Source organism: Alosa alosa, chromosome 10 (genome assembly GCF_017589495.1).
Source record: "Alosa alosa isolate M-15738 ecotype Scorff River chromosome 10, AALO_Geno_1.1, whole genome shotgun sequence".
NCBI lineage: Eukaryota > Metazoa > Chordata > Actinopteri > Clupeiformes > Clupeidae > Alosa > Alosa alosa.
Window position 1 is genome coordinate 13,347,098 of NC_063198.1, and position 26,915 is coordinate 13,374,012.

Consider the following 26,915-nt stretch of genomic DNA (forward strand, 5'->3'; position numbering starts at 1 on the left):
TTGATGAGGCCAACCGAGAGCAGCTGCCGCTTCAGACATCCTACTCACTGATGGGCAGGTGACACATGCCTGTTATGGTTTTAGAAACTCAGCTGAAAGGGTCAGGGGAAGGTCACAAATGACAGAGACAGGCATGTGTAGTTCATGCCGGTCAGAGACACATATGGGGTGAGGGTGGGGGGGGGGTGGGGGTCAGAGGAGTCACCCTATTTTTTATTTCTCTCCCCACCATAGATAAGCAGGTATTCTTATGCTAATGTTGGCAGCCTAAGAAAGTACATCTACTCTTCATTTAATATATTGCACTACTGCAATTCATATCTATGCTAAGCAGTTACTAAATCAAGGGCATCATAAATCATAGGATGGGATAGGTTCATAGGCCGATACAGGATCTCATGAATCATAGGGTGGGATAGGTTCATAGGCCGATACAGGATCTCATGGTGAGTGCATCTGTTACACTCTAGGGCAGTTGTTCTTGGGTCAAAAGTATGGGAGGGGTCACGAACGATTTGCAATCTGAAAAAAGTCTATTTTCTAAAGGTTTTAGACCAGCATGTTTAAAAACAGGGATATTCAGTAGTCCAAGACATTCCAATTCACAGTGTTTTATGTTTCTATGTTTCTGCTGACGCAAACTCAAACCTCTGCCTCTTGAAGCTGTACATAAGCTTACCGGTGACAGAACACCATGCAGCCTTTTTTTGCCGCATGAGCGCCAATGATGCATTGGATGAGTGCTAATAAAATAAATAATAAATCAGATTGCCAATGACATTGGTGCTGTCATGCGCCTTTCACTTTATTGTTACATGCGCCTTTCACTTTAGACCAGGTTTTTCTTGGACAGTGGCGTTATAATGTTTAGTGGCATTAAAATCGCAATTTGCAAAAGACTATGCTCCTGACCACACCTATTTTTTTCATTGACACGCCCGTGGTTGTGCAATGTTCATCTGACAACTTGTGAACTCGAGCACTTGGCGAAGAAATCCTCACTGCGTTGGGTGTAAGATAGGAACAAGACTTGCGTCACGCTTGGCGCCACGGTGCACCAGGTGTAAAATAGGGCCCTAAAAGTGTAAAGTCTGCAGACATCAGAGGATGGGTGATGAGGAAGATGGGGTGGTGGTGGTCGAGTGGTTAGGGATCTGGCCTTCCAAATGGAACACCTGAAGGTGAATTCGATCCCAGGGGCCGCCACCATTGTGCCTCTGAGCAGGGCACTTAACCTCAAGGTGATCCACAGAGACTGTTCCGATAGTTAGTCAGTAAGTTGCTTTTGATATGAGTGTCAGCTAAATGACGACTAATGTAAAAAAAGATGACGTACGGTAGTCCACTGTGGAGACGTTCTCTCTTAGGCCGTTGATCAGCGAGTATCCTGGGCCATTCCCGTACAGAATGGATGTAAAGGGTTTCTGGTCACGATCACTCATCATTGGAGCCAGTCCTATTAAATAATACCATGATTATACAAGGCAGCACAATGTGTAATCAATCAAAAACCTAATCACAATGTTCTAACAATGCACTGGAAAAGTTAATGAATTTGATACAGTTGTGGCTCAAAGCACACTTAAAGATCATGAGTTCTGGGCAAGAAGAAAAACATTCCTAAAATGTAAAATTGCAATGTACTGTAATTTCCTTAAAAATGAATGCACGCACAGTTTCAAAATTAGAAACACTGCATTAGGAATTTACCAAAGATGCTGTTTCCCCGTGGCGTGTAGCCTCCGAAGCTGAAGACATGAGAGTGGTCCGCCGTGACGACAGTCAAGGTGTCATGGACGCTGGTTAGTAGGCCTGCCCGGCCAATGGCGCGGTCCATTTCCACTGTCTCATGCAGCGCCTGCTTGGCTTTGCCGTCATGGTGACCATGGTCAATCCGCCCACCTGTCACACAAATAATTAAATCAAATTAAAGCCACAGTATGCAGTGTTGGACCAACTGTGTATTTGTCAAATGCTGATGTGTAGCCAGTTATATGACATACAAGTTCATTAAAAGTGTAGTTAGCAATTGTACATGACTTCAAGCCCATAACATTTTCTGTCACATTCAGCAATCATCTTCACGATCGACTAGCTACCCATTCCGTGAGTACACTGTAAAAAACACATTTGAGTGTAAGATAGGAATAAACTTTGCGCTGTGGTAAGAATACGCTATAAATGCGCTGCGTTTAAGATCGCCAAAATAGGGCCTATAGTCTTTCTGTCCCTCTCTCTTTCTCTCTATCTCTCTGTCTCTCTCTCTCACTCTCTTTGACAAAACTGGTTTCAACAGACTGAATACTTGAATGTATTCAAGGATAACATGAACAGCTTTTCACTCTTCGTTCCCATAGCACCAGAGAAGGACATCTGGCATCCTGTCAGACTACCTGAGGGAAGACTTTTAAGACCTTTTCAAGACATCTAAATGGAAAAAATAAGACTATACCACGCCAAAAAAGATAAACATGACAACACTGTTTTATGCAATGTTTTTTTACTAACTTTAACACCCATCCCATTTTGGATATCTACAGAAGTGACCAAATATAGTTTTTTGGGGAAAGAAAATTAATTGTGTGTGAACACCTTCACAGCAATAAATGGCCAATTTTAGGGTCTGGACTCGTTGCCTTTGAAGCTGGCTGTACATATCTGGTTGTGCTACTGGCTGAGGTTGACTGTTCTTCACCTGTGTCTGTAGTAGCCTAGGCTACTTGCCAAAGACATGTGTACTGGACTGGATTCTCTTCAATATTTTTTTTTAAATGTAGACTAAAGCTATTTAAATATTTTAATAGGCCTACTCTATATACTTTACTATGTGCATCTATTGTGCCATATGCAGCACAGCAGATCAAAGTTAATCCATTAGGCTACTTTACATTTTGCATACATTCTGTTATATCTAAACCAACCAAACCTTGACTGAAACATTGTAAAACCATTGACTTGTTTTAAAAAAATGTATGGGAAAAGTGAAATCCCCTATTAATTAAGAGACAGATCCTCCTTGCATATTATTTTTATTAGAATATTATTTCTGCTGAAAAAACTGCTATGTAGTTTGCAAAGTACTGGGAAAGGCTGACAAGCAAGCCTATTCACTTCCCTGTTGGGTAGGCTAGGCCAGCAACACACGCTGGAGAGATGTAAACAGATGAACTTTACATGTATTTCCTCCTGACTGCGAAAACGTTCTTTTTCTGTTAGTCCGTGGTTCGTTCATAAATTGCGCAGCAAATTATCAGACAAGTGAAAGAAGCACCGGGCATAATTTGACCAGCAGTCTCCACTTCCATGGTTTATGAAACGCTATGCTGCTAAGGGATTGACATTTAGAGTGCATTACGCCTTTGGTCGGCAAGCTTGGGCTTGAGGATGCTTTGGTGTTGAAGATGTTGACTGGAAGTTATTTTGTGGGGAAAAAAACAATTGGCTAATTGGTTGATATGGGTGTGTGTGATTGTGACAATAATAAGCAGAGAATGACATTGACCATTTTCTCTATCTCCTGTTGCTATGTAACTTTTCAAGTCCAGGCCTGTCTGGAGAAATTATATTTCGCCCGCTCAATTAGAGGCACTCAGAGGCAGCTCAACCCTAGCAGGGGGTGTAGTGGTAAAATAAGAGGTGGGTACCCTAGTATATAAGTATGAGTATATATACTCTTTTGATCCCGTGAAGGAAATTTGGTCTGTGCATTTATCCCAATCCGTGAATTAGTGAAACACACTCAGCACACAGTGAACACACAGTGAGGTGAAGCACACACTAATCCCGGCACAGTGAGCTGCCTGCAACAACTGCGGCGCTCGGGGAGCAGTGAGGAGTTAGGTGCCTTGCTCAAGGGCACTTCAGCCGTGCCTACTGGTCGGGGTTTGAACCAACAACCCTCCGGTTACAAGTCCGAAGCGCCAACCAGTAGGCCACGGCTGCCCATAACTATCAGTTCTGTGATCACGGTAAGGTGGACAGCGCCATGCAGTAGTGGGTTTTTAAAAAAGGCATTCAGAACATGTTTGATGAAGGTGGAGGGCAGACGCACAATATTGTCCAGGTGCATTGTAAGCTATAAATGCCCTCCGCTGGCTGCAGATAATTGCAGATTAACAATAAACAGTAATGCTAATCTGAGGTACCTGTCTAGTTTTATTCCATAAATATATTGTTTTTATAGACGTTATTGGCATGCACGATCAAGAGCTTCAGTGTACGCTTGTGGCTGTTGACATGAATCAAACATGTTCTGAATGCCTTTTTTAAAAACCCACTACTGCAGTCCACCTTACTGTGATCACATAATTACCACTAGGCCTACACTCTGCTTAGGTTGATTTCTGCTGAAAAGCCTGCACTTGAAAAGTAACATAGCAACAGGAGATTAAAAGAAATAGTCAATGCCACTCTCTGCTTATTACTATCACAATCACACACACCCATATCAACCAATAACCCAATTATTTTCCCCTTCTGCAGGGGCAAAAATAATAAACAACTTCCAATCAACATCTTTAACACCAAAGCTTCCTCAAGCCCAATCTTGCCGACCAGGTGTAATGCACTTTAAAATAACGGCTTTAATGAAAATGTCAATCCCTTAGGTTCAGAGATATAGTGGAGGCAAAAAGCAAATAAACTCAGTTTGTCCACCTCTGAAATTTGGATAAGAGACAGGCATATTTTTTCTTGCCGTTTTCACACCTTTAGTGATACACACGTTTAGCCTGGCTAGCGCCACCACTTCTCAATGAGACGTGGTCTGGGAATAAGCGTTCATTTTCACCATTATTTGAAAAAATGCCCAGATCCGTTTATTGGGTGCCACGGATGTCTATCAAATGCGTCTGTGCATAGCTCATCATCGTCTTGCTTTCCCCCCTGTTCTGTGATTGGTTCCCTATCTCAGGCGAAAATTTGCTCCATGGTCTCCAGGCTGCCTTAGCAGCGTGAATCAAATCGCGCGCAAGGCAGCATGGTAACACCCAGGCTAACACACGTTAAAAACATCTTCACTTTGCAACCACTACACTTCCTCCAGTAGCCTTCTACATCTTGATCTACAGAATGCAGGTGACACCCGCACAGAACAAATGCTTCCCCCAAAATGTAATTGCGGATAAAAAAATACACGAAACCGGATGGAGACTTTTCACTCGCTCGGCGGTCCCATACGAAAATGTAATACCTCAAGACATTTCAGACAATTTAAGACTTTTTTAGGCCTTAAAATCCGAAAGTTGTATTTAAGACTTTTTAAGGATCCGCGGGGACCCTGATTTCATAAAACCTCTCCTCCTATAATAAAACTAAGAAGCTAAGAGTTGAGCCTTGCATGGGTATGAGGTGGGTGACTTTTCCATTTCCAAATGGAAAGCACCAAAGATCTACGGCTAAATGAAACACAACATTCAAGATTCAATAATCCCTTTCAAAACTCTTATGTTAAATCATATGGTTAGTTGCTCAATCACAAACTACACACTACTATGATGAATCAAAAACACTCTTTTTGTACAGAACAATACAGCTTCTCACTATGCATTTCTGTAACACTAGAGGACATCTGACATCGGACCGTCTGACTACCCAGGGATTTCACAAAACCGTTCTCCTGTAAAATTCAAAACCGGTGACTGAGAGGAGTGCAGCTGAGAGCTGAGGCTGGCAAGTGGGTGAACACAGCAGATGATTTTTCATCACAACGGGAGGCAAACACTAGACTCTCACCCTCCACCAGCAGGAAGAATCCGTTCGGGTTGTTCTTGAGGATTTTCAGAGCCACATCCACCATTTCCGTGAGCGACGGATCCGTCTCTTTGTTTCTCTCCAGGTTGTATGGCAGATCAGAGGGTTCAAACAGACCTGTGAATGAATGTGCATGGGAAAGGGAAAGAGATGTTTAAAGAAAAAGAGACAAGAAAAGAGAAGATGTCAGTAATGGGCTAAACGGTGACAACATTTCAGTAAAAGGGCATATTTCGATAAGGGAAAAGAACTCACCGAGAACATAATCCACCTTGTTGGGGTTGAGAGAAAGAAGTTCTTTTTTGTTCCAGACATAGTGGGCCCTCTATTCATGTTGGAAAAAAAGGAAATTTCACACCAATATTCAAATCTAATCCAAAATTATTAATGTTCAACATTTCACACCCTCTTACTCAGGGCTGGGTAGTAACACAACTACTTATAGCGCACATGAGTAAAAAAGTATTTTTTTCAAGGAACGTGTAGGCTACTCTTCATATTCCTTTTTAAAACTGTACTTCTACTTATCACTTGAGTAATATTTTAAGCCAGTAATCTACTTTCTACTTAAGTACATTTTCCATATACCTACAACTACATTTTCCATATCGAGATACCACATATAAGCCCTAAACCGGCAGGGTGAGAGAGCCAGAAGCATCAAGAAGATACCGAGGTGCTAACTGCCTCGAAGAAAATATAAGTAGGCTACCGCTTCTCATTAGACCACCTTCAGACAAGCAGGTTGTTGGTCGGAGACACCGCATCGTCACCATTTGCAGAATATAAGCTACCAATAAGAAAACCTTGTTGACAATTGCTCTTAGATCAACATTTGCAAAGCATTTCATTTGCAATTAAAGTTATTTAATTCGTCCATTCTGAGATAGAGAAATGGAGAGAGAAGGGTATAGGTGGAGTGAGTAGCCCTATATATATATATATATATATATATATATATATATATATATATATATATATATATATATATATAGTTATATATATGAAGAGTTCAGATGCAAAACCCTCTAAATCCGTCTGACCACTTTTCTTTTAAATGAGCATTTAAATTCAGGCTCCTATAGGTTTTTGCCTATAAATCGATATTTCAGACCAGGAAGAGAGTGGTATTTAGTGGGTTTAGAAGTTAAATTATTTGATTAGCGTATACTATGTGTGGAGAGCATCCCCTCACCATCTTTATCTCATTTTTGACATAGGTGGCATTTAGAGGCTTTTGCATCTGAACCCTTCATATATACTGTATATATGGACCCTTTCAAGAGAGTTCCATTATCAGCATCATAGTTGGCCCCACAAGACTTCCTTTTTAACATTCCATATGTTATCTTAATGCAGAGGAAGTAGATTGGGGCCCAAATAGAAGTTCAAGCATTGTTTTTGTTTTTATTGTTGAAAGGGTCTATAGACCCTTTCAAGAGAGTTCCATTATCAGCATCATAGTTGGCCCCACAAGGCTTCCGTTTTAACATTCCATATGTTATCTTAATGCAGAGGAAGTAGATTGGGAACCAAATAGAATGTTCAAGCATTGTTTTTGTTTTTATTGTTGAAAGGGTCTATACAGTATAATACAGTATTATATATATATATAGGCAATTATGTTTGATTGGCCCACTGAACCTACTTTACATAATTTAGAAAAAGTAGAAGCGCTGTTACCCGTATTAACTATTTTACACTTTCCAGCACAACATAAAAAATGGAAAGTAACTTGTAATTTGAGTACTTCATTAACAATGTACTTTTTCATTTTTACTTAAGTTTCTCAAAAAGGAATTTTTACTTTTACTTGAGTAAATTTTTAAGGGAGTAATTGTAGGCTACTTTTACTTGAGTATAGATTTTCAGTACTCTACCCAACACTGCTCTTACTTATCTTTCCTTTTCGTTCATTTCTGTACTCGTTTCTACTCTGCCCAAAACTTTGTTTCATTTTTATGTAAAATGCCTTAATTTATACTCTTTCATGTAAGTCAACTGGGCTGTTTTAAAAAGAGACTCAAATTTCCACCAATAGATTCTGTTTCTAAAACCTTTCTGCTCCCAGCCTTTCAGTGTTTTCGTTTGTATTTCCTCTGGCCCAGATTATACTTTAGCCCAACTGCTTCATGCTTTCAAAGCTGTGCAATTTTTAAAAACTCTACACACACACACTAAACAAAATGCAAACCAACCACAAATGAAACACTAATTCGAACTTTCAAGTCAAATGGTAAACACAACTAGTGATTAAACTTCTCCTATCATACATTTTGAAAGGCAATGCCTTACAAAGACACACATGTGTTAGTGGTCTGATGATCATTGTGTCAGAATGTGAACTGTGAACAAAAATTGGAAATTGAGTCAGAGATTGAGGTTTAACTTCTAGTTTTGCAGATTTTCTGTGGGATTTTGCTCGAGTGACAAGTTTCAAATATTGTATGATTTTACTGTAAACAGTTTTAAAAACGGTTAGATGACCAGGCTTCTTCCATACATACATACATACATACATACATACATACATATATACATACATTCTTCTACAGGCCAATGCTTTGAGCTGCTCGTTAAACAGTCTTTTTTTTTTTGGCCCTTGATGATAACATAAACACACTGCTTCATGCAGCTTGCCCATTGTATTTCAACGCATTTTTAACATTACTAATAGCTATGACCATTATAGACCCATTGCAACTAAAATGATCATCGCATAAACAGATTTGACAACCTCATACATTTTCATGTGAAATGGTTTGTAAGAATCAAATAGTTTTTCCTTTGTATTCCATTTCTTTGTATTCTGTGTGTTTCTCATAAGAACTGTAATTCCCCAGACCAGCATTGGACCATTTTGTCATTGACACATTGTGATTCTAAGATTTCCCAGTGTATTGCGATGGCCACTGGCCATGAACTCAGTGCAGCCAAGACTTTCCACACTGCTAGTGATTATTTTAGCCCTCTCTCCCACATTCAATTATCTGGGCTGTCACTTGCCCTTGTCATCTCTCCCTGATATTACCAAAAGGACTGGCCGGACATACACTTTTAGATTATCTTGTCCCAAGTTTCCAAAAACCAAGGAGCAAGTCATTAGCTGTAAAATTACATGGAGTCACTTATTAACGGGAGTGGGGTTGGGGTGGGGGTTAGTAGGAGGGAAGGGCTGCTTGTTAACTTCATTTGAGGCTTGGCCAAAGCCGTCATGTCCCCTTCCCACACCGTGCAGGCATCTGGGTCATCTGACCCATCTCTCACACTCATCAGCGAGATGGCATAAGTTAGTTATGTAATTCCAAACTGAAGTGAATGAATACGATTTTCTCATTCATGCTAATGCATGTGGCTGTGGTACACCAGCATTCAGTATGGTACCTGAAATTACCCAACAGGGTAACACTTTATTTGAAGGTTCACATGTTAGCCACTAATACATACCTAATTAATCCCTGTATTAGTGACTTGTAAGGCAACATTAATCATTTGTTAGGCGTCTATTCACAAATTTCTTGTTCATGACGAATTAGGCCTTTATTCTTGATATAATCTTAATAATGACCTAGTAAGCCTTGATCTCTACTTACTAATTAGTAGTAAGTACCAAAAGAGAATATGTATAACCCACTAGTATACTGTCTGAATAAATCCTGAATAGTGGGAGAACAATTGTAGAATAAGCAAGTATATTATACTTATGGATGTAATGTACTAATCCCTAATCAATGTCATCAGAATAACATGAAAAGGGGTAGAACAGGGCTATTAAGTATACCACCATGGAAAAATAAACCAAACAACTACCTTTGCATTCGTGAGAGCGCTGAATTGTGTTGGAATGAATGGTTTGCTTCTGCATAATGTGAACCAGCCCCTTCTCTATCACTGGGGTAATAATGAAAACCAACCCATCATCCTGACAGTTACATCTACAGTTTATGCCTGTCTATACCTCTGCCCCAAATGCCTACTGATAAACAGACAATGCAATGGCTGTGTTACTATTGCACTGGGCTGACTGAAGGAGAAAATAACTGCATCTTTATATAATTTCTATAACCTTCACATCTGGTTTTCTAATGATGTATTTCTTTTTTAATGGCTTATTGACCCTTCTCTAGTCTTCCTCTTCTGTTCCAGGTTTATTCAACAGGTTATTCAACATACAGTTTTTCACCACACCAAGTCTCTTGCTTGCTTCTTCTGTGTCCCTGTTATTGTTAGCAGAGCTCTCTCCTCATTTAGAAATTCTTACTTACTGATACTCCTTTGTCCAGATTTCACTCTGCTCAGAAATACACATCATCCACTGTTCCCAATAAGTCAGGATGTGTAATAAGAATTTTTCTCTTCCAACTTTCCCTTACAATATTCGTAAATCAGCTTTGGGGTATCATAATCTGCCAAAATCAGTTTTTTATTGTGCACAAAAAGCACAGTTAGCAGTAGTAGTTAATCCACAGTCCTGCCTTTACAAAGCATGTGAGAAACAGAACACATAGTAAAGCATATCAGGAAACAGCATTTAAATAATGAAATTCTACCATGGCATGTACAGTGTGTTGCCTGAGAACAACTAAAACAAACAAAAGTAGTGTAAGGCAACACTTAGAATAGTCCAGCTAGGGTTACTTAATCATTGCTGCCTTGAACACTGATGTTCTGAGAATATGTTTTTTTCTCCCTCCTTTGCACTCTGTGAACTACTACAATGTCCACACAGTCCAGCTGAATTCCACAATCAAGAAACCTCCATGGAACCTCCATGTTCCTCCCTGTCGGCCAATTACTGACAGCAGGAGGTCGACTCCTTTGGTGCCTCCTACGTCAGGCAGATGTCGACAGAGGTGCTAACATCTTTCAGAGCATTCCTAGAGTTTAGTCTGGTGTGGCCAATTGGAGAGAGAGATAAGTGCTGTATGCAGCACAGTCCCCTCCAAGAGGCAGCACTCTAAATTGTTCCTAGAAAAATACTGACCATCAGGGAACTATTGGAGATGCTGTTTTTCACTGAAAAGAGGGGGCATTCATGTTTAACAGTCTCTGTAGACAATGTAAATTGTAGATATCTGCAAGTACTATGATTATGGGAGGGCAGATATTTATTTCTCTTTTCTTCAGAGCCAGAAAACTGACCAGATGAACTTATCTCTCTACAGCTTTTGCAGAGGGGTCAGCAAGGTCATCAACCCAGAGGCTGACTAATAAGAAGAAGAAAAAAGAAAGAAAAGATCAGAAATGAAAGTGCAATTGTTTATGCCAATCTAGTGGGAAACAAAGAGGACTGGGAAGACAAACAATGGTAGGAGGACAGAAAGGAAAACGTAAACATAAAAAAGCTCTCACCTTCTCTTTCATCCTCTCCTTCCACTCCTCCACAAGGTTTCTGCCGTCCTTCCGGGTGCCAAAGTGCTGTTTCTCGCTGGGGTATTCTACATCAGGCGTGTCCTTGGGGAACATGTATTTCCTCCCTCCACCAAAAATCACCTGCACATCCATGTTATAAACACCAAAGAGGAAATAAATCGAATACTGCTATGGTTGAACAGTGGTGGCATGCTTATTTGTAAGTTCACTCAGTATCAATTGTCCATTAAGACACTGGTCAGGGAGCTGTCTTCCAACTGGCTGAATTAAACAACTATTGGTAACGTTTTACTTGACAGTATCGACATAAGAGTGACATGACACTGTCACGAACATATGACACTGTCATGACACATGAACCCTAGCCTTAACCCTAACCATAATCCTAACCTCTAACCAATGTTCCCTCTAAGCTGCGCGCACGCGTGGCCGCACAGGCCAGTCTTCAGACCGCACAAACAATTTTGTTTTCAGGGGTTAAAAATCTGAGCATCAAAGGCGATGTAGGCTAGGTAATAAACATTTAAAATACTAACATGTCTGACAACCAAGCCGGATGTACGTTAGAATGTTTACATACAAAGTATCCTTTAGGCTACTCCAGGCAGGCCCTATGATGCTAACTTCTGGGTACTCAGGCCCTGCTCCAGCAGTTATGCAATAGGCTATGGCGAAAAGGCAGAGCAGATGCCCCAGAAAAAGGTCTGCGTAACGTTTAAACATGAGTGGCTAGATGAAATACTACAAATTGACACAAAAGATGGTCCAGGTAGGAAAAAACATTCAGACATATTTACGAAAGGAGTGGCGTGATCTGCAAATTCTGCTCGGAGGCAAAAGCGAAAGGAGAGTTCGCTCGTGGGAAAACTTGGTCTGAGTGGAAGCTTGATTACCTAAGCTTGATTATCTGACACAGAAAGTCCATGTAGACGCATTGAAAACATTAAGACATGGGAACTCTATAGATCAAATTCTCCCTGAAATGAATGAATCCCGAGAGAAACGAATTCTGAGAGCACGATCCGACCCTAAACAAATAAAATTATTAATCGACAATGTGATGCTAGCAATTAACACCAACATTATCAGTTATCAGTTCAGGATACACAATCATATGGCACAATGCTTGTGCTTTACATTACGTTTCGGAAGCAAACTGATTTCAGTTAAGACAGTTTTGCTGGAATCATTCAGCTTTCAAGATGCCCTGCAGAAAACATCTGGCCAAATTTCCGTCAAGGATTCCCGGGACACTGAAAGACCGGGGTACACGAAACTTGGTGGGCATGTAGCCCCCACATGGATAGCATGGAACCATCGTTTTTCGTTTTGATCTGTAGCCCCCCATTCCCCCCCGGACTGAACCCCCGAAAAGAGGGTACGGCAGACACAGTTTTCTGTGAATATCTCGAGAACCGTAGGGTTTAGAAAGACCACCTTTTTTTTGTATGTTGATCTTAAGGGGCCATGTCAAGCCATTCCATAACCACTCATTTCATGTATAGCGCCACCTAGTTATTAAATTAAAAAGCAAAAAATTAGGTAATCACAATATCTCTGGCTGACATGGTCAAAACTCCACGAAATTGAAAGCGTAGGATCATTATGACACCCTCCGAATGCATGCCAAGTTTCGTGGACTTTCGTTCATGGGGGGCCATACAATAAATTAATTTATTGTACATTTAGTGACCGTACACCAACAGAGTTTTCTGTGAATATCTTGAGAACCGTAGGGCCTAGGATGACCAATTTTTTGTTTATTCACACACAGACACACATACATTCACAGTAATCATACGTATGACACATGCACACACAGTAGACATATGTATGCATGCATGCACATGCACACACACAGGCACACACACAGGCACACCCACAAGCATGTGCACACACACACACACACACACACACAAACATAAACACGTACACGCACACATGCACACAATTCAAGAATTTCTCAGAATTATGAACAGGCAATATGCGGGTGAGGTTGTATAAAATCCCAAAGTGACAGGGACACTGTACTGCAGGAGATGTTTTCCTTTGCATGAATGTTAAATTGAGGTCCTGACTCACCATAGTTGTTAAAGATCCCATGGCACTTATCGCAAAGAGTAGGTGGTTCCCTGATTTGCTTTATTTATGTACACATACATAAAGACACACACACATGCGCACACACACACACACACACATACACACACACAAAAACACACACACACTACACATGCACACACACATTCATGCACACACACAACACGCACACAAACACATAAACACACATACACACACACACACACACACACACACACACACACACACACACACACCCACACATACAAACACACCTACATACACAAACACACGCAAAAAAAAAACAACCACACACTCTGCAGACACTCAATTACAAACACACAAAAAAGGAACAAAGTAGGAAATGAACACAATTTGACAAGCGTGACGTATTTTTCTGGAAAAAATGTGCTGGACTGGGCGGGGGTCATATTTTGTACCGCTCTACATTATCAGTCATAACCAGTGAACCAGTCATAACCTCTCTAAACCTTATTGAAGTTCAACCAAAGATCCTTTAAGTTCAACTAAACTGACTGGTAAACACCATCATTAAAATGTTCCACAAGTCCAACCATTATAAAGGATACTGAATAAATATCAACCTTCTTATACATATTGATGCATTTGCTGTTATCTCTTTGAATTCCCTATGGCTAACGCAGGCTCGTGGTCATTTTCGGCAGGTCGCGTGGTTGCAAATTGCTCACAGACACAATGCTGAAATGTGCGCTCAGAAAACAAAATATTTGCTCAGTGCTCAAAAAAATTAGAGGGAACATTGCCTCTAACTCTAATCCTACTGTAACCCTAACCCTAACTCTAACCCCAATCCTAACCCTAACTTGTTATGACAAAAACCGAATGTCACTTAATAACAGAAGCGTTATGTCATAAATGTTTATGACTTGTTTATAACACATTCATGACAGTGTCATGTCACTCTTATATCGATACTGTCAAGTAAAGTGTAACCCAACTATTTAATAATATGTTTTCCTGGAATCTGAACTCATATCTGGGTCACTCAGTATGCTCTTGTTTACTGGCAAGCACCAGAAGTCTAAAAGATGCATGATGTGGAAAAGGGGACTCACATCGATTTCTTGAATATTCTCAAAGAGCTGTCTGGCAATGTCTTTGCAGCCGGCATCCACTGCCTCTTGGGGCATCTCACCGTCAGAGAACCAGTCTCGGTCCACACAGTGGGCATAGGCAGCGCTGGGCGTAGCATGATTGATGCGCGTTGTTGTGACAATGCCCACTGACTTTCCTGTAAAATAGATCTTGTCTTGTTATTCGCACGGACTCAGACTCAAAACAGACTGAATAATTATTCAAATAGATGATATGTCACAGTATGAGAAGTGACTAAAAGAAAAATATGTGAAAACTCAAAATGTGACACATACGTTTTGCTAGCAAGCCTGATAAGTATAGCAATTAAAATGTAAAAACAGACAGAAATATTATTATAGCACCTATTTTTAAAGTTCTTTTTCCACTGTAGTTTCATCACTCTTCTGGGCCAACAGCAGTCTTTTGATAATTAAACTCTGGGCCAACTGCTTCCACTCCAGAGTTATGCTTGTAAAAACGCATTCATCACAGAAATTTGTAATGATGACAGCTCACACTATGTGGGCAATCATCACTTGCTATGCTTTCATGGGTCTTTCTCTCCCATGCCTGCCAGATCCTGCCAGATAGACCTCAATAGATATCCATCTCTTAGGCTATTTCTGATGGAGGTCCTCTGAGACATTTGGTGCGCCAGATCCAGTGAAGATGCCTGGTGTTTTAGACCTGCAGTCATATGTTCACTATTACGCTCCCTGCTGCTCATTCCTGTCATGTCTTTCATACTAACACATCCTGACTTAGTCCAGTGCAATCAGGCAGAATGTCAAAGTAACCTGTTCCTTGGAAAATACTGTTTGGATGCACTTTGATCGGACACGTTTTAGAGGAATGCAAACAAAGTGCACAGTTTGATTTCTTTTTTTTTACCCCATCGTCTTTCAGGCTGGTTAATGAGAGTCTGTTTCCAAACACATTTCTCAGTCCAAGGCATTGTTACGCTAATCTCTCACCTATTCCTGTGAGATTTCCAAACACAACAAAACAAGTGATCAACTTTCTGTGGAATAAATCATTCATGTGAGGTGTTGGGATGAATGCTGATTATTTCCTGAGTCCCCTGGCAACAGCTTCAATTTTTTTTTTCTGCACAAGGAAACTTGTTCCTTCAAGATAATTTGGTTACTTAAACAGAAAAATTGATGACTCCCTCTCTTTCCACTAATTCTACTGCCACATCCCGTCATATGTCCCATCTTAGATATGCGTCAGTTTATATCACACTTTATTATATATTTTATATACAGTATATTTTTATATACACTTTCTCTCCCTCTCACACACAGGGGCTTCTGAGCATGGGGTTGTCTCACCTGCGTCCTTGGCCCATCTGAGGATGGAGGTGACCTCGTTTCCTTGAGTGGTGTTGCACTGTGACCTCACGGCAGCTGCGCTGACCCCCAGCGTGCCCTCGTTGGCCTTGACACCGCAGAGGTAGGCTGTGGCAGTGCCCGCACTGTCTGGTACCTGGGCGTCGGTGTTGTAGGTCTGCAGAGTGGAGGTGTCAAAACAAGCAGGTATGTATAAGTGGTTTGTCTTAGTGTAGTGGTTTTGTATGTCTGCAAGGGTCAGGGGTAAAGACACAGACACACAGATACGTGTGTGTGCGCTTGTTTGTACGTGCGTGCATTTGTGTTTGTGTGTGTGTGCGCGCGTGCATGCATGTGTGTATGTTTGTGTGTGTGCGTGTGTTTGAGTGTGCATGCGTGTGTGTGTGTGTGTGTGTGTATTAGTGAAGCCAAAGCAGCCAGAAGGATTAGTGCCCTCACATTGACAGGGCATGCATGGAATGTCCGGAGCGCAAGTGGAATTCGTGTGTGTGTGTGTGTGTGTGTGTGTGTGTGTGTGTGTGTGTGTGTGTGTGACACATTTACTATGTTCATCAATGAATAGATCACTTCTGTATTCTGACCCAAGTTGACAATTGCATAACAGATCCTGTTTCCCAAATCATGTAATGATCTATCCACTGAATCCACAACAACCATAAGCTGCTCATTCATGCCATCCCAGTTTGAGTGTAAAGTCTCCCGCCTCAGTGAGCCATTTAGTCACTTCATGGCAGGATTATGGGCACAAAAAGACTGGCACGGCAGGATGGCCAAAGCTGCAGCGGGCCCAGACCTTGGACAGCGCCACGTAGGGGAATTTGTCCATTTCCATCCGGTACTCTTCCCCGCTCTGGCCATTCAGCTGGCCTTTGAGGATCCGTGCTGCTGTCACAGTAGAAATTCCCATTCCTGTGAGACACACACACACACACACACACACACACACACACACACACACATCCACATCCACACACACACACACACACACACACACACACACACACACATACATACTGTTACAGTATATGGGAAGTTGAGAAGCTGCCTTGTCACCTGCTCTCGTCACTGCAGTTATTTCCAAGGGTTATTCAGTGCTGCAAGGATACTGACATAACAACCTTCTCCTTGACTGGCATGCTTACACAACATTGTTGCTAACTGCAAACTTGCTGTAGAAGCTGTACATTCATACAAGTCCTATCAGAGGGGGCTCCCGGGGGATCTCAGGGTTATTCCAACAAATGTATGCTTTCATTACATTTTTAAATGTACTAGTGCAGTGATGCAGTGAACATTCAAACATGCTATTCCTGTAGAAAACCTGTAGCCCAATTACATAGTTGCAGGTAGGCCTGCTTTACAAATAGGATTATAGGGAAAAACATAATTCCAGCTATAAGCATTCAATAATGAATACTGAATATATTATAATATAATAAATGTACAGTGAGCAGAATTTAATCATGACTGCATGTGACATTTTTTACAGATCAAAATTACATACGGTAAGCCTAACAGCTGTTTTTGAGTCAAGGCTATATGTTTAGCCTATTGAATACCTTAAAAGAGAAGACAAACCATTTTGTGGAATGATGCATCATCATATGAAATTTGCAACGACGTGAAAACAATCTCTGGTAGCCTATTAGTGACATCATGCTCTGTCTGCCATTCGTTGTCTTTAGCTGATCATGCTTGCATGTGTGGCATTCTGAAACGTCCTTAAATTCGGGACCATTATAGCTCATTTCAATTTGGGACCTTGCAGTCGGAATTGTTGTTTGTTTATTCAAAGTCTAAAGACTGTCCAAATTAGCCTGGGCTATTTGAAGTGTCACATAATGTTGCAGTTGCACATAATGTTTTATGTTGTTTTGAATAGCCACTGCATACCTGTGTTTGTTGGCATGTTGTTGCATCCAGCAAGCCGCATGAGGTCAGACATGATAATCACTCACACATCTTGCACTTGCTTAACTTTTTACCTGCAGATTCAGTTCTGCCAAAGGCCTGCTTATCCTCTGTTATTCTACAGTGCTGTGTGAGTGAGAGGGGGAGTGGCTAGAGTGGCAAAAGCCAATGTGTCCAACTTTTCCGATATATTTAACAATATCTTTTAGATTTCTGAGCCAAACAATGTCAAACTTGGCAGTGCACCTACTCATGCCCTTAGTAAGACACCAGCCAAGATTGAAATCAATCGGACGAACGGTTTGACAGATATGCGAATAACACAAAAACACACTGACGGGGAGTGGCTACAGTAGAGCAAGACATCTGCTCTGAAAGTCTGAAATCAATCGGATAAGCAGTTGAACAGATATGTGGTCACCACACACACACACACACACACAAACACACACACACAGACAGACAGACGTTTCTGTCTTTTATAGATAGATACAGTATAAGCAACGAGTCATGCCTAGAATAATGTGTCTCGACACAGAAGTGCTTTGATGAAAAAGAAATTCGTTTTCAAAGTACTTCATCACTATAAACATTATCAGGCAATGGTTAAAAATTGCCCACTTAACACATTTATAGGGGCTCAGAGTAGCATCGTTGGTGGTAAACAAAACCCCTCTTGGTTAGCATCTGCTCAACTGACATGCCTGTCAAATGTAGTCATGCGGAAAAGGCAACAGCAAATACTGAAAATGCATGACAGGCTGACACATGACTTTGATGCTTAAGCCCTCACCTCAGCTAACTGCAGCGAAATCACACAACATGAGTTTGCGATCACAAATGTTATCAGTGACCCACATTTTTAAATGCCAGAGTTAGCGCTGATAGTTGACTAATTTGATGAAAACTCACTCTCATTGTCACTCAACACAGCTTAACAGCCTGGCGGCGATTCTGCCGAGACCTTGTAAACTGACTTTTACGCTTTACATTCTACACTCTCAGAGCCTAGCTGCTGAAACTAATGAGGAATTCTCTTTGGAGATCATGTATTGTACAAAGAAATGAGTACGCTACGCAGGGCAAGTAAATGATGTGAAACAGTATGGTGTGCTGTTTGCTATGCTATTACCATCCATTATATTATATTATATTATATTACTATCCATTCAGAAAACATCACTGTGTTTAGAGAGACAGATGTGCATACCATCCCCGAGGAAGAGGATGATGTTCTTGGCCACCTTCGTGTTGAGCTCCTGGAGCTGCAGGGCTTGCTTCAGTGAGCGCTGTGCCCATGTGTTCCAGTACGCTGGGTTCTTCTCTTCGTCTGTTATACAGAGTGCACACACACACACACACACACACGGACACACACATGAACACACACACACATATACAAAACACACACACACACACACACACACACACACACACATCCATGTGCATGTGCCCACACACAAACATATTTAGGACATATCCCCGAGCATACTTAAAGGAGGGGGGCATGAAAATGAAGATAAGAATGCAGACCTTATTTCTTATCCTGTCATGCATGTGACTGCAAAAGCCTCTTAAAAACCCATCACAACCACAACCCCCACCTCAATTGCATGTTCAAATAGTGTTATGCATTTCCTTTCCATAAGACAACCTAATCTCCTCAAAACAATCACTTCACTTCCTAACAAAGCTTAATGTAGAGTATACGTGATCTTACTGCATTGTGGCAACCCAAGGGATCTTTTCTTTCAATATCATTAGACTTTCTTTCAATATCATGAAAATCAAAAATGTATTCTATAATAATGATGAGCAAAAAGGGTAACACTGAGCAAAAAAGGGTAACACTTCCTTTGAACCTTGTGTTATAAAACCTTAGACAACAATATGCAATAACATGCATCACATATCTTGTCATAGGTTGTCAATGACATGGATTTCCCCTTGAATTTCAATGACATGGACTTTGCTTGAATTTCCCCTTGGAGCTGTGTCATGTAACCATTACCCATCATTTCTTTTCAGGATGGGGTTACAGTACTATTATGCAAAAAGCTTCAAGAATACCTTTACACAAAACCAATTATGCTGAAAAACATAAGTGCCATTCTCAGCATGTGTTATGTGAGTACTATGATGTCCTGTGAAGTCCTCACAAAGGGCCAGTGACAGGTGTTGTTAAATTGCATGGGTGCCCTTTAATCGAGACATGACTTACCAGGAATTATTTTTTTCCCTAGGCAATGGACACCCAGGGCTATGAGGGAACAGAGGAGCAGATTCCTCACCAGCATGGTGCAAACATTCCGATGTGCCATTGTCTCCCAAGGCAACTGTCACATTCCACAACCCAAGGAAAGGAGAGTCCCAAGCTTGTCCTGAGCAAAAAAAAAAGTCAACAGAAGTCTGTCATTCTGTAAGGAACAGGTTTATTCATGTTTAATGTTTGTCCCAATGAGTGTACACAGGGATTATCATACATAGTAACTACAGTGTATGTCCTAAGGAGTGAGAGCAGTAGGTTTCCTGTTAGGGGACATTAGCTTAGCTTCTCATCATCAATTTACATCAGCAAAAACGGTTTAAGCAATCATGGCTTCCACCCAAACGGGCTGCAGTCTTAAAATGTATTTGTATCATGTTACAAGTCTCTCTCGTGGTCTACAGTAAAAGGAAACCGAGACTCAATGACTTCCCATACTGAGTAGGAGAAATGGATTGTCTGGTAAGACAGTCTCTGTTGTGGCGGGAACCCTACGGGTGTCTCCCCAGAGAGAGAGTGGGGCTCTTGTGGGGGTACATGCACTAAGCTGCTCTCACCTCCTCCAAGGTCACTTTAATGGGATTGAGTGCCACAGCGGAGAGCTTTAACAGGCCTGACAAAGCCGATTAAGTGGACACCTCCACCCAGTAGGGAAAAAGGTCCTTCAAACTTTTGGTTCCCACAGCATTGTCTACAGACATTTTATTCCCAACTCATCACAACTAGGGCAACCTCTTGAAAGATCATAAAACAGATAATAGAACTCAGTTATAAATAATCCTATTAGAGCTGTATAATATGTGGATGGGGGAATGAGGAGGAAAAAAATCTATTCATGCAATAAATGTGACATATTTCTTCGCTATAAGCTTGTTAAAAATTCCTCTGCTGTTCCATTTTCAGACATCTTTTAGACGAGAGAACCTTCTCAGCCAGTACTTCTTCCCACACATCACTACTTCACAGCCTAGTTTCAATTTACTCCACAGTAAGCTTCAGTGAGCATGCCAGAAAGAGTGATGCTCATAGGACTCCTGATCCTTGACATGACACAGCCACAGATCTTCTATACGGAACGCTACTTACATGTCTAAAAACGTACAGCTAACCACATGTTGAACTACATCACAGTACTTAAAGTTTGTGTATGTTTAAAAGAAAAAGGCTAATGGTTAATCGCTTGTCCAGCTATTACCGAGCCAACGCTGGCGCTCATGCTCAGAAGCGTTGGGGAGTTCCGACGGGCAGAATGCTGGAGGCCAGTCTGCAGGTGAAGAAACAGAGCAGCGCCAACACGATGAGGAGCAACAGGCCTGACGCAAGGGTGGTCAGCACCACAGAACCAGTCTCTTCTGACATGTCGGCCCAAAACCACCAGGCTCCTCTAAATAGCGGGTGGCAGGTCTAAATTAATCAATCTGGTCAACAGGATGGTCAGTCCAGACGAAATGCTCCTTCCAAACAGCCGTCTGTTTGACCTTGTACACCAGCTGGAGGGTGTAGGGACGGGGTGGGGGCAGACTCAACAGGGATGTGTCCAATGAGGTACTTCCTCCAAACAGGTGTTGTCCTGCTGATAAGGTTGAGTCCAAATTTCAGGCAGAACAAAAACAGCGCAGCTCCTAAAGGCACAGCACTCCCTCATCCCCCTGGGAGCCAGAGCCATCCAGGAGATGCAGACAGCACAAATCGATACCCTGAGAGCGGACTCGTCTCCCTCTAATCAGTCAGCGAGAGGTGCATTTGCCCCCTGTGGGACTGCGGCTGATTGGGAGACGGAGGATTAAGACTTAACACCATCCCTGCCTGTCACAAACAGGCTCTCACATCTTCGGCCAGCAGGGTGTGTGTGTGTGTGTGTGTGTGTGTGTGTGTGTGTGTGTGTGTGTGTGTGTGTGTGTGTGTGTCTGAGTGTCATGCTGACCTCAGATATACTACACTGCAGTGGATACACAAGATGTGTTGCAGACAGATCCGGACGCTGTCCACCCTAATCTAACCACAGGAAGCATGCCTTGAGCCTTCCTTTAACTCTGAACAGTGTGTGACAAGGGAGTTTGTACATAGGCTATCAGAGACTGTTTATTTGCAATTTTGGCGCAACTGAGAGTGCACCCTGTTCTCACAAGCACATTTCTGTTATGCATCAGCGTCTCTGACAAAAAGAAACAAGAAATCTGGGTGGTATCGTGAAATGGCAATAAACATCTTCGAACAAAGAGTGATAAACAGAAATCAACCCAAAATAGACATGGTGAGAAAAGACAGCTCCTGTGGATATGTCAGCATGAATCTCAGCATTAACAGCATCGATGCAGTTACAGTGGTGACAATTAAGTCAGTCAGAGGAAGCCATTGTGTGATTGCCCAGAAGAGGCTTGTTCTGGTAGAACTCCTCCCCAGGAATGTGTGTTAAGCATATGGATTTGAAAATTAACACACGAAATCAACGAGGCAAACTGATGAAGGATATCAGGGTGGCCCAAAGTAAAAAAGTAAACACAAATCTAGAGCGGTTGAATGAATCTGAGACAACCAAAATATTGACACTCCCCATCTGTGCACAACGTTGTTCACCACAGCTATCAAAGCGCTGCCTCAGCCCCTCATTGCAAACAAAGGACATTCCAAGAGCTTTGCTGCCTATGCCCAATGCTGCCCTGGGGCATCTCAGGCCTTTCAGCGTTCCTCCCTATGTGTAAAAGTGCTGGGGTGCGTTTCCCAAAACCATAGTTGCTAACCTGTTAGACAAGTTGGTTGGCAATGGGAAATTGCATTGCAGCCAACAAAGTTTAACCCAACGATTTAAATAAATAGCTCACTTTCACTTAGCAGCCTATAAAATTATTTTTTACTGACAGCCATCAGTGACAAAACACTAAGTGAAAGATAAGTTCTAAAACCCTCTGCCTGACAGAAAGACTGTAAGTTCCATATTTTTGTCCCCATAAAGGTTTCTCACTTCCTAAGTTTGTCCATTATTTTTTTCTTCTTCTGTTATCAATTAATATTTGTATTATTATTCTCCTATTTCAAATTCAGTGAAAGATGTGTTTTGTACCCACACCAGACCAATGAATCAAGCATAACTCAAAAGAACATTCTGGAGGGGGTTCAGGAAACACATCTGCTGTCAGCCCTTTAAGGAACCAGGATTGTAGTGATGCCAGTTGTGAAAAGGGTTTTTGCCCCCTTATCCATAAAACACTTTTTTAGGCTATGAAAAGGGCCAATTTAGGGCACCAGCTGTATGGCCCATCAGTGTTGTGGACATTTATTGCAACAGAGATGTTTTAAAGAGGGCATCATGTCCAAATGCACTGCCATTCACACACATTCGTATCTCAGGGTGAAAAGGGTTATTCTATCCTATCTATTTGCCTTTATGTGTTATGCATAAAGGGACTGCGCGAGAGAGAGAGAGAGAGAGAATAAAACTAAGAAGATCCTGTGAACCAACTGTGTATCAATCACATTTGCCTACTTGGAAAGGAACACCCACATTTTCAAATCTGTGCACAATGTGATTGCACTCTAAATAGAACATTTCTATTGAATCTTACATAGGAACCTAGAAGGTTAATATTGCTAGAGTAGTGTACGTAGTAGTACAACAGAAATCTTACATCACCCTCACCTATACAGCATATTGCACATTGTTTTCATGTCTAACTTTTCTTCAGTTGACCAATCGTCTCTAATAAAGACCAACCACCACTGCTCAGCTGGAGGAAATGCACCTCAGTCCACCAATAACCTGGTATAGAAGCTATCATACCACAATGGCACGATGCCAGCCCCCTCTTCTCCTTAGCTCAGCAGGAGAAATTTAACTTGCAAGTGAGGTCAGCCTCTTTTAGCTCTATTGCTCAGTCTGTGAACTAGTCGTTTACACTGCTGCAGACTAAACGGAATAGGCTATATGTCCAAAGTAATACAAAGTGAAACATCTCAAGCGAATACAATTTGAACTGTTTAGTTGTTTGGTAGTAGCCTAATTATTTCGGTTAATCGTGCGATTTCTGACTTCACGTTTACTCGATTAAAGGCAAACAGCACGAAAATTAAGTTAATGATACAGAGAAAAAGAAGAAACACCGAGACCCCAGTGGCCCTGGCCACCATGACTACCATTTGAAAACATCGTCAACATGTAGAACCGAGAGAGAGCTCTAGGTTTGAATGGCATCTCCAGTCTTCCACTACGAAGAAATTATGCTTAAAGTATGAGCATTTAAGACAACAGCACACATTGTTTGCAGCCAGAAGGACTGAGGTCGGAAGTGTCTCGAGGACAGGTGGCCACCCTAAATTGTATCTCAAAGACAACAATGTCCCATTGAACTGCAGCACTCCCTGTCCGATGCCAATAGCCTAACAATCTTGTTATCAAGTGACAACGAGAACTTTAACAAATTACAAAGGTCATTTCTTGATACAGGCAACAGAGAAAAGTGATTCCCTTGCTTAATTCATTTAGAATAACGTTGTTTATCTTTTATCTGCCGTGGTAATTAGGCTACCACACTACCCTGATTAATTTACCCTGACAACTTTGAAATAGGCTGCTTTGGCAGCTGACCTCACTGGCGGCTTTCTAAAATCCATTAAACCACACTGAAAACATTCGCGTAAAGCAGCCTCGCCAAAAGATAGCGACGCACTTTTTCAGTCCTCCAAAATAATCAGTAATCTGACCCATTATGCTTTCATAAAGCCCCGTCAAACAAATGCAATTGGTTTCCACAACCACCATAGTATTCATGCGTGCTGAAATCAAATCTGTTGTCATTGCCGGGCTACTTCATGGTTGGAAACGAGTACGTGAAATGTGAAGAACTCAGTAACTTTGCATCTTGCCGGTGCTACAGTAATTCGTGGTCATTTCACCAACACATAGCATGCATATCATTAACTTTTTTATAAAATGTAGCCTATATTGTATTAGAAAACCGTACAGAAACCTAAACAGTTTATCTGTGTTACATGTTAATATTTAATTACCTACTCACCGGTGCGCTTTTACGCTCCTGCAAGCAGTCTCTTCAGAAGTGATATAGGGGTAACCACACACTCTGCGTTCCTCGCGTGTCTCTTGCCAATGCTTTTATAGCGCTTGTAGCCCTCATTGCCACACTGACGGAACATAGCGGTCATGGGGACTCACAATGGCGAAGCTATACCAGAAAGTAAACCGTTATTTGAACCGCGAGCTCCTCCTTGCGAGCTATCGGTGGACTGAGCAGGCAGTTTCCCAAAAATAAACACAAAAGGCGCAGTGGAAATTAAAACTTCCGCTGTCGGAATCTTAAATGGTTTTAGGAAAATCAATCATTTATGCCACTATACACGAAATTATTCATACATCCACGACTGGCCAAATCTATGTTAGGCTTTGTCACACGATGTGTGACAAACACACGATGTCCACACGATGTCACTGCAGACCTCTTTTGACATGAAACCTTGGATTGAACTTCAAACCCAACCAAAACCATCACTCTTAGACGCGTTATCGCATCGTTGGTCAACAACCGTACTGGTCTTGCGCACTGCATGGACTTTTTGCAGTTCCTTGAACCTTTTGAGAAACGACCCACTTTTTCGCGCATTCGGACAGCATGGAACTGAGGACAACCGAGTTATTACTCCGCTCCAACCCCAGTTGCTATAGCCCCTACATGTGCCCCTACATGTAAACTTTAATATGTGTTGAAATTTACTCTGTCTATTCGTTGAGCAACGATTTGAGGAAATGGTCCCCTGCCAAGTTTAAACTCAAAGTCCAACAACTTCGCCATACCATAACAGCATATGGGAAAACCAGGCCCAAGGAGCTGCCTAATAAATGTATTCCAATGCATTGCATGCCATCCTATTTCTTTGCAGATTTCTTCTTAAATGCTCTTTAATCACTCTTAACCTAGGGTATAAATAGTAGGCCCTATAGACCGATATGAGACTGTATTGCACGCACAGCCACCAGTGTTGGGAGTAATGCATTAAAAAAGTAATGTAATTACAGTAATGCATTGCTTTTTGCTGTAATGCAGTAATGTAAGGCATTACCAATACAATTTCAGTAATAAGCACCAGAGAAGATTAGGCCTATCCAATAATTAAAAAAAGTCATCTATGCTGGTCCTGGAATTTGATTGCCTTGTTTAGATGACTGTAGAAAGGGAATTTGAGTTATCTCTGCCATTCATGCAACAGATCTAACATGGTTAGGCTATACTTCTCATTTCAAGCAGTGAGAATAACTAAAATGTTGCTTTTACAGACAAAGATCGTAGCCATTATTCTCAAACTATTTGCATTAAGTCTACACCACTGTAAGTGGAAGGAAAGGCAACCAGCAATGATGAGAACCATTTAAAGTCAACATACAATTTCACTATGGCTATATTTTACTATATTAAGTTGTGAGTGACCTTTGGCCTTTGGGGCCTACCTACATTGTCCCATGAGCCATTACTGCAACCATTATATTGTTCTTTTGTTAGCCTTAAGCCTAGCTCAGTCATTATGCCATACCACATCACCTCCTGCCGTGTAATGAGCTGCATTGAACACATGAAGATCTATTGAGAACACCAAATCCATATTTTCTGTTATTTTGGTGAAAGTAATGTAAACGTAGTGTAATGCCTTACAATTCAAAGACAGTAATATTGTAATGTAACAAATTACTTTGAGATGACAGTAGCAAGTAATAAATAATGCATTACACTTTTGAAGTAACTTGCCCAACACTGACAGCCACACAAGCCACAGAGCTGTGGTGGGAAGCCAGAATCCTGCATAAAAAACGGGGGTCACAAACTAGTAATTAGGGTTGGGCACCGAAACACGGTTCTAATATGGCACCGGTGCCGACACAAACGGTAGTAACTGCATCGAATAACAACGTGGATTTCGGTGCCTCATTTCGGTGCTTAAATAGCGTTTTTTTTTTTTTTGAGGCATCACTGCATGTCATGCGCCATCTCTAACGTCTTGCTCTGATAGCAACACATCCAGATACAGGTAGCTAACATATGATACACTGGATGTATAAACCA

The 26,915-nt window shown here is 41.4% G+C and overlaps 1 protein-coding gene across 3 annotated transcripts; it reads right to left on the bottom strand.

Annotated features, from left to right (window-relative positions):
* Positions 1–335: 335 nt before the first annotated feature.
* On the bottom strand, positions 336–24,984 carry alpl (alkaline phosphatase, biomineralization associated). Of its 3 annotated transcripts, none has more exons than XM_048254911.1 (11): positions 24,856–24,984; positions 19,807–19,966; positions 18,796–18,915; positions 16,468–16,583; positions 15,657–15,831; positions 14,301–14,476; positions 11,104–11,244; positions 6,007–6,076; positions 5,734–5,868; positions 1,711–1,902; positions 336–1,456 (listed from the first exon to the last, which is right to left on the bottom strand). In XM_048254911.1, the coding sequence occupies exons 2-11, from the start codon at positions 19,904–19,906 to the stop codon at positions 1,302–1,304; spliced, it is 1,380 nt and encodes a 459-aa protein (XP_048110868.1). In that variant the 5' UTR covers positions 19,907–19,966; positions 24,856–24,984; the 3' UTR covers positions 336–1,301. The 3 variants fall into 3 exon arrangements, with proteins under 3 accessions (XP_048110868.1, XP_048110867.1, XP_048110869.1); XM_048254910.1 differs by having other exon boundaries at positions 24,864–24,966; XM_048254912.1 differs by lacking the exon at positions 24,856–24,984 and having other exon boundaries at positions 19,877–19,952.
* Positions 24,985–26,915: the final 1,931 nt, after the last annotated feature.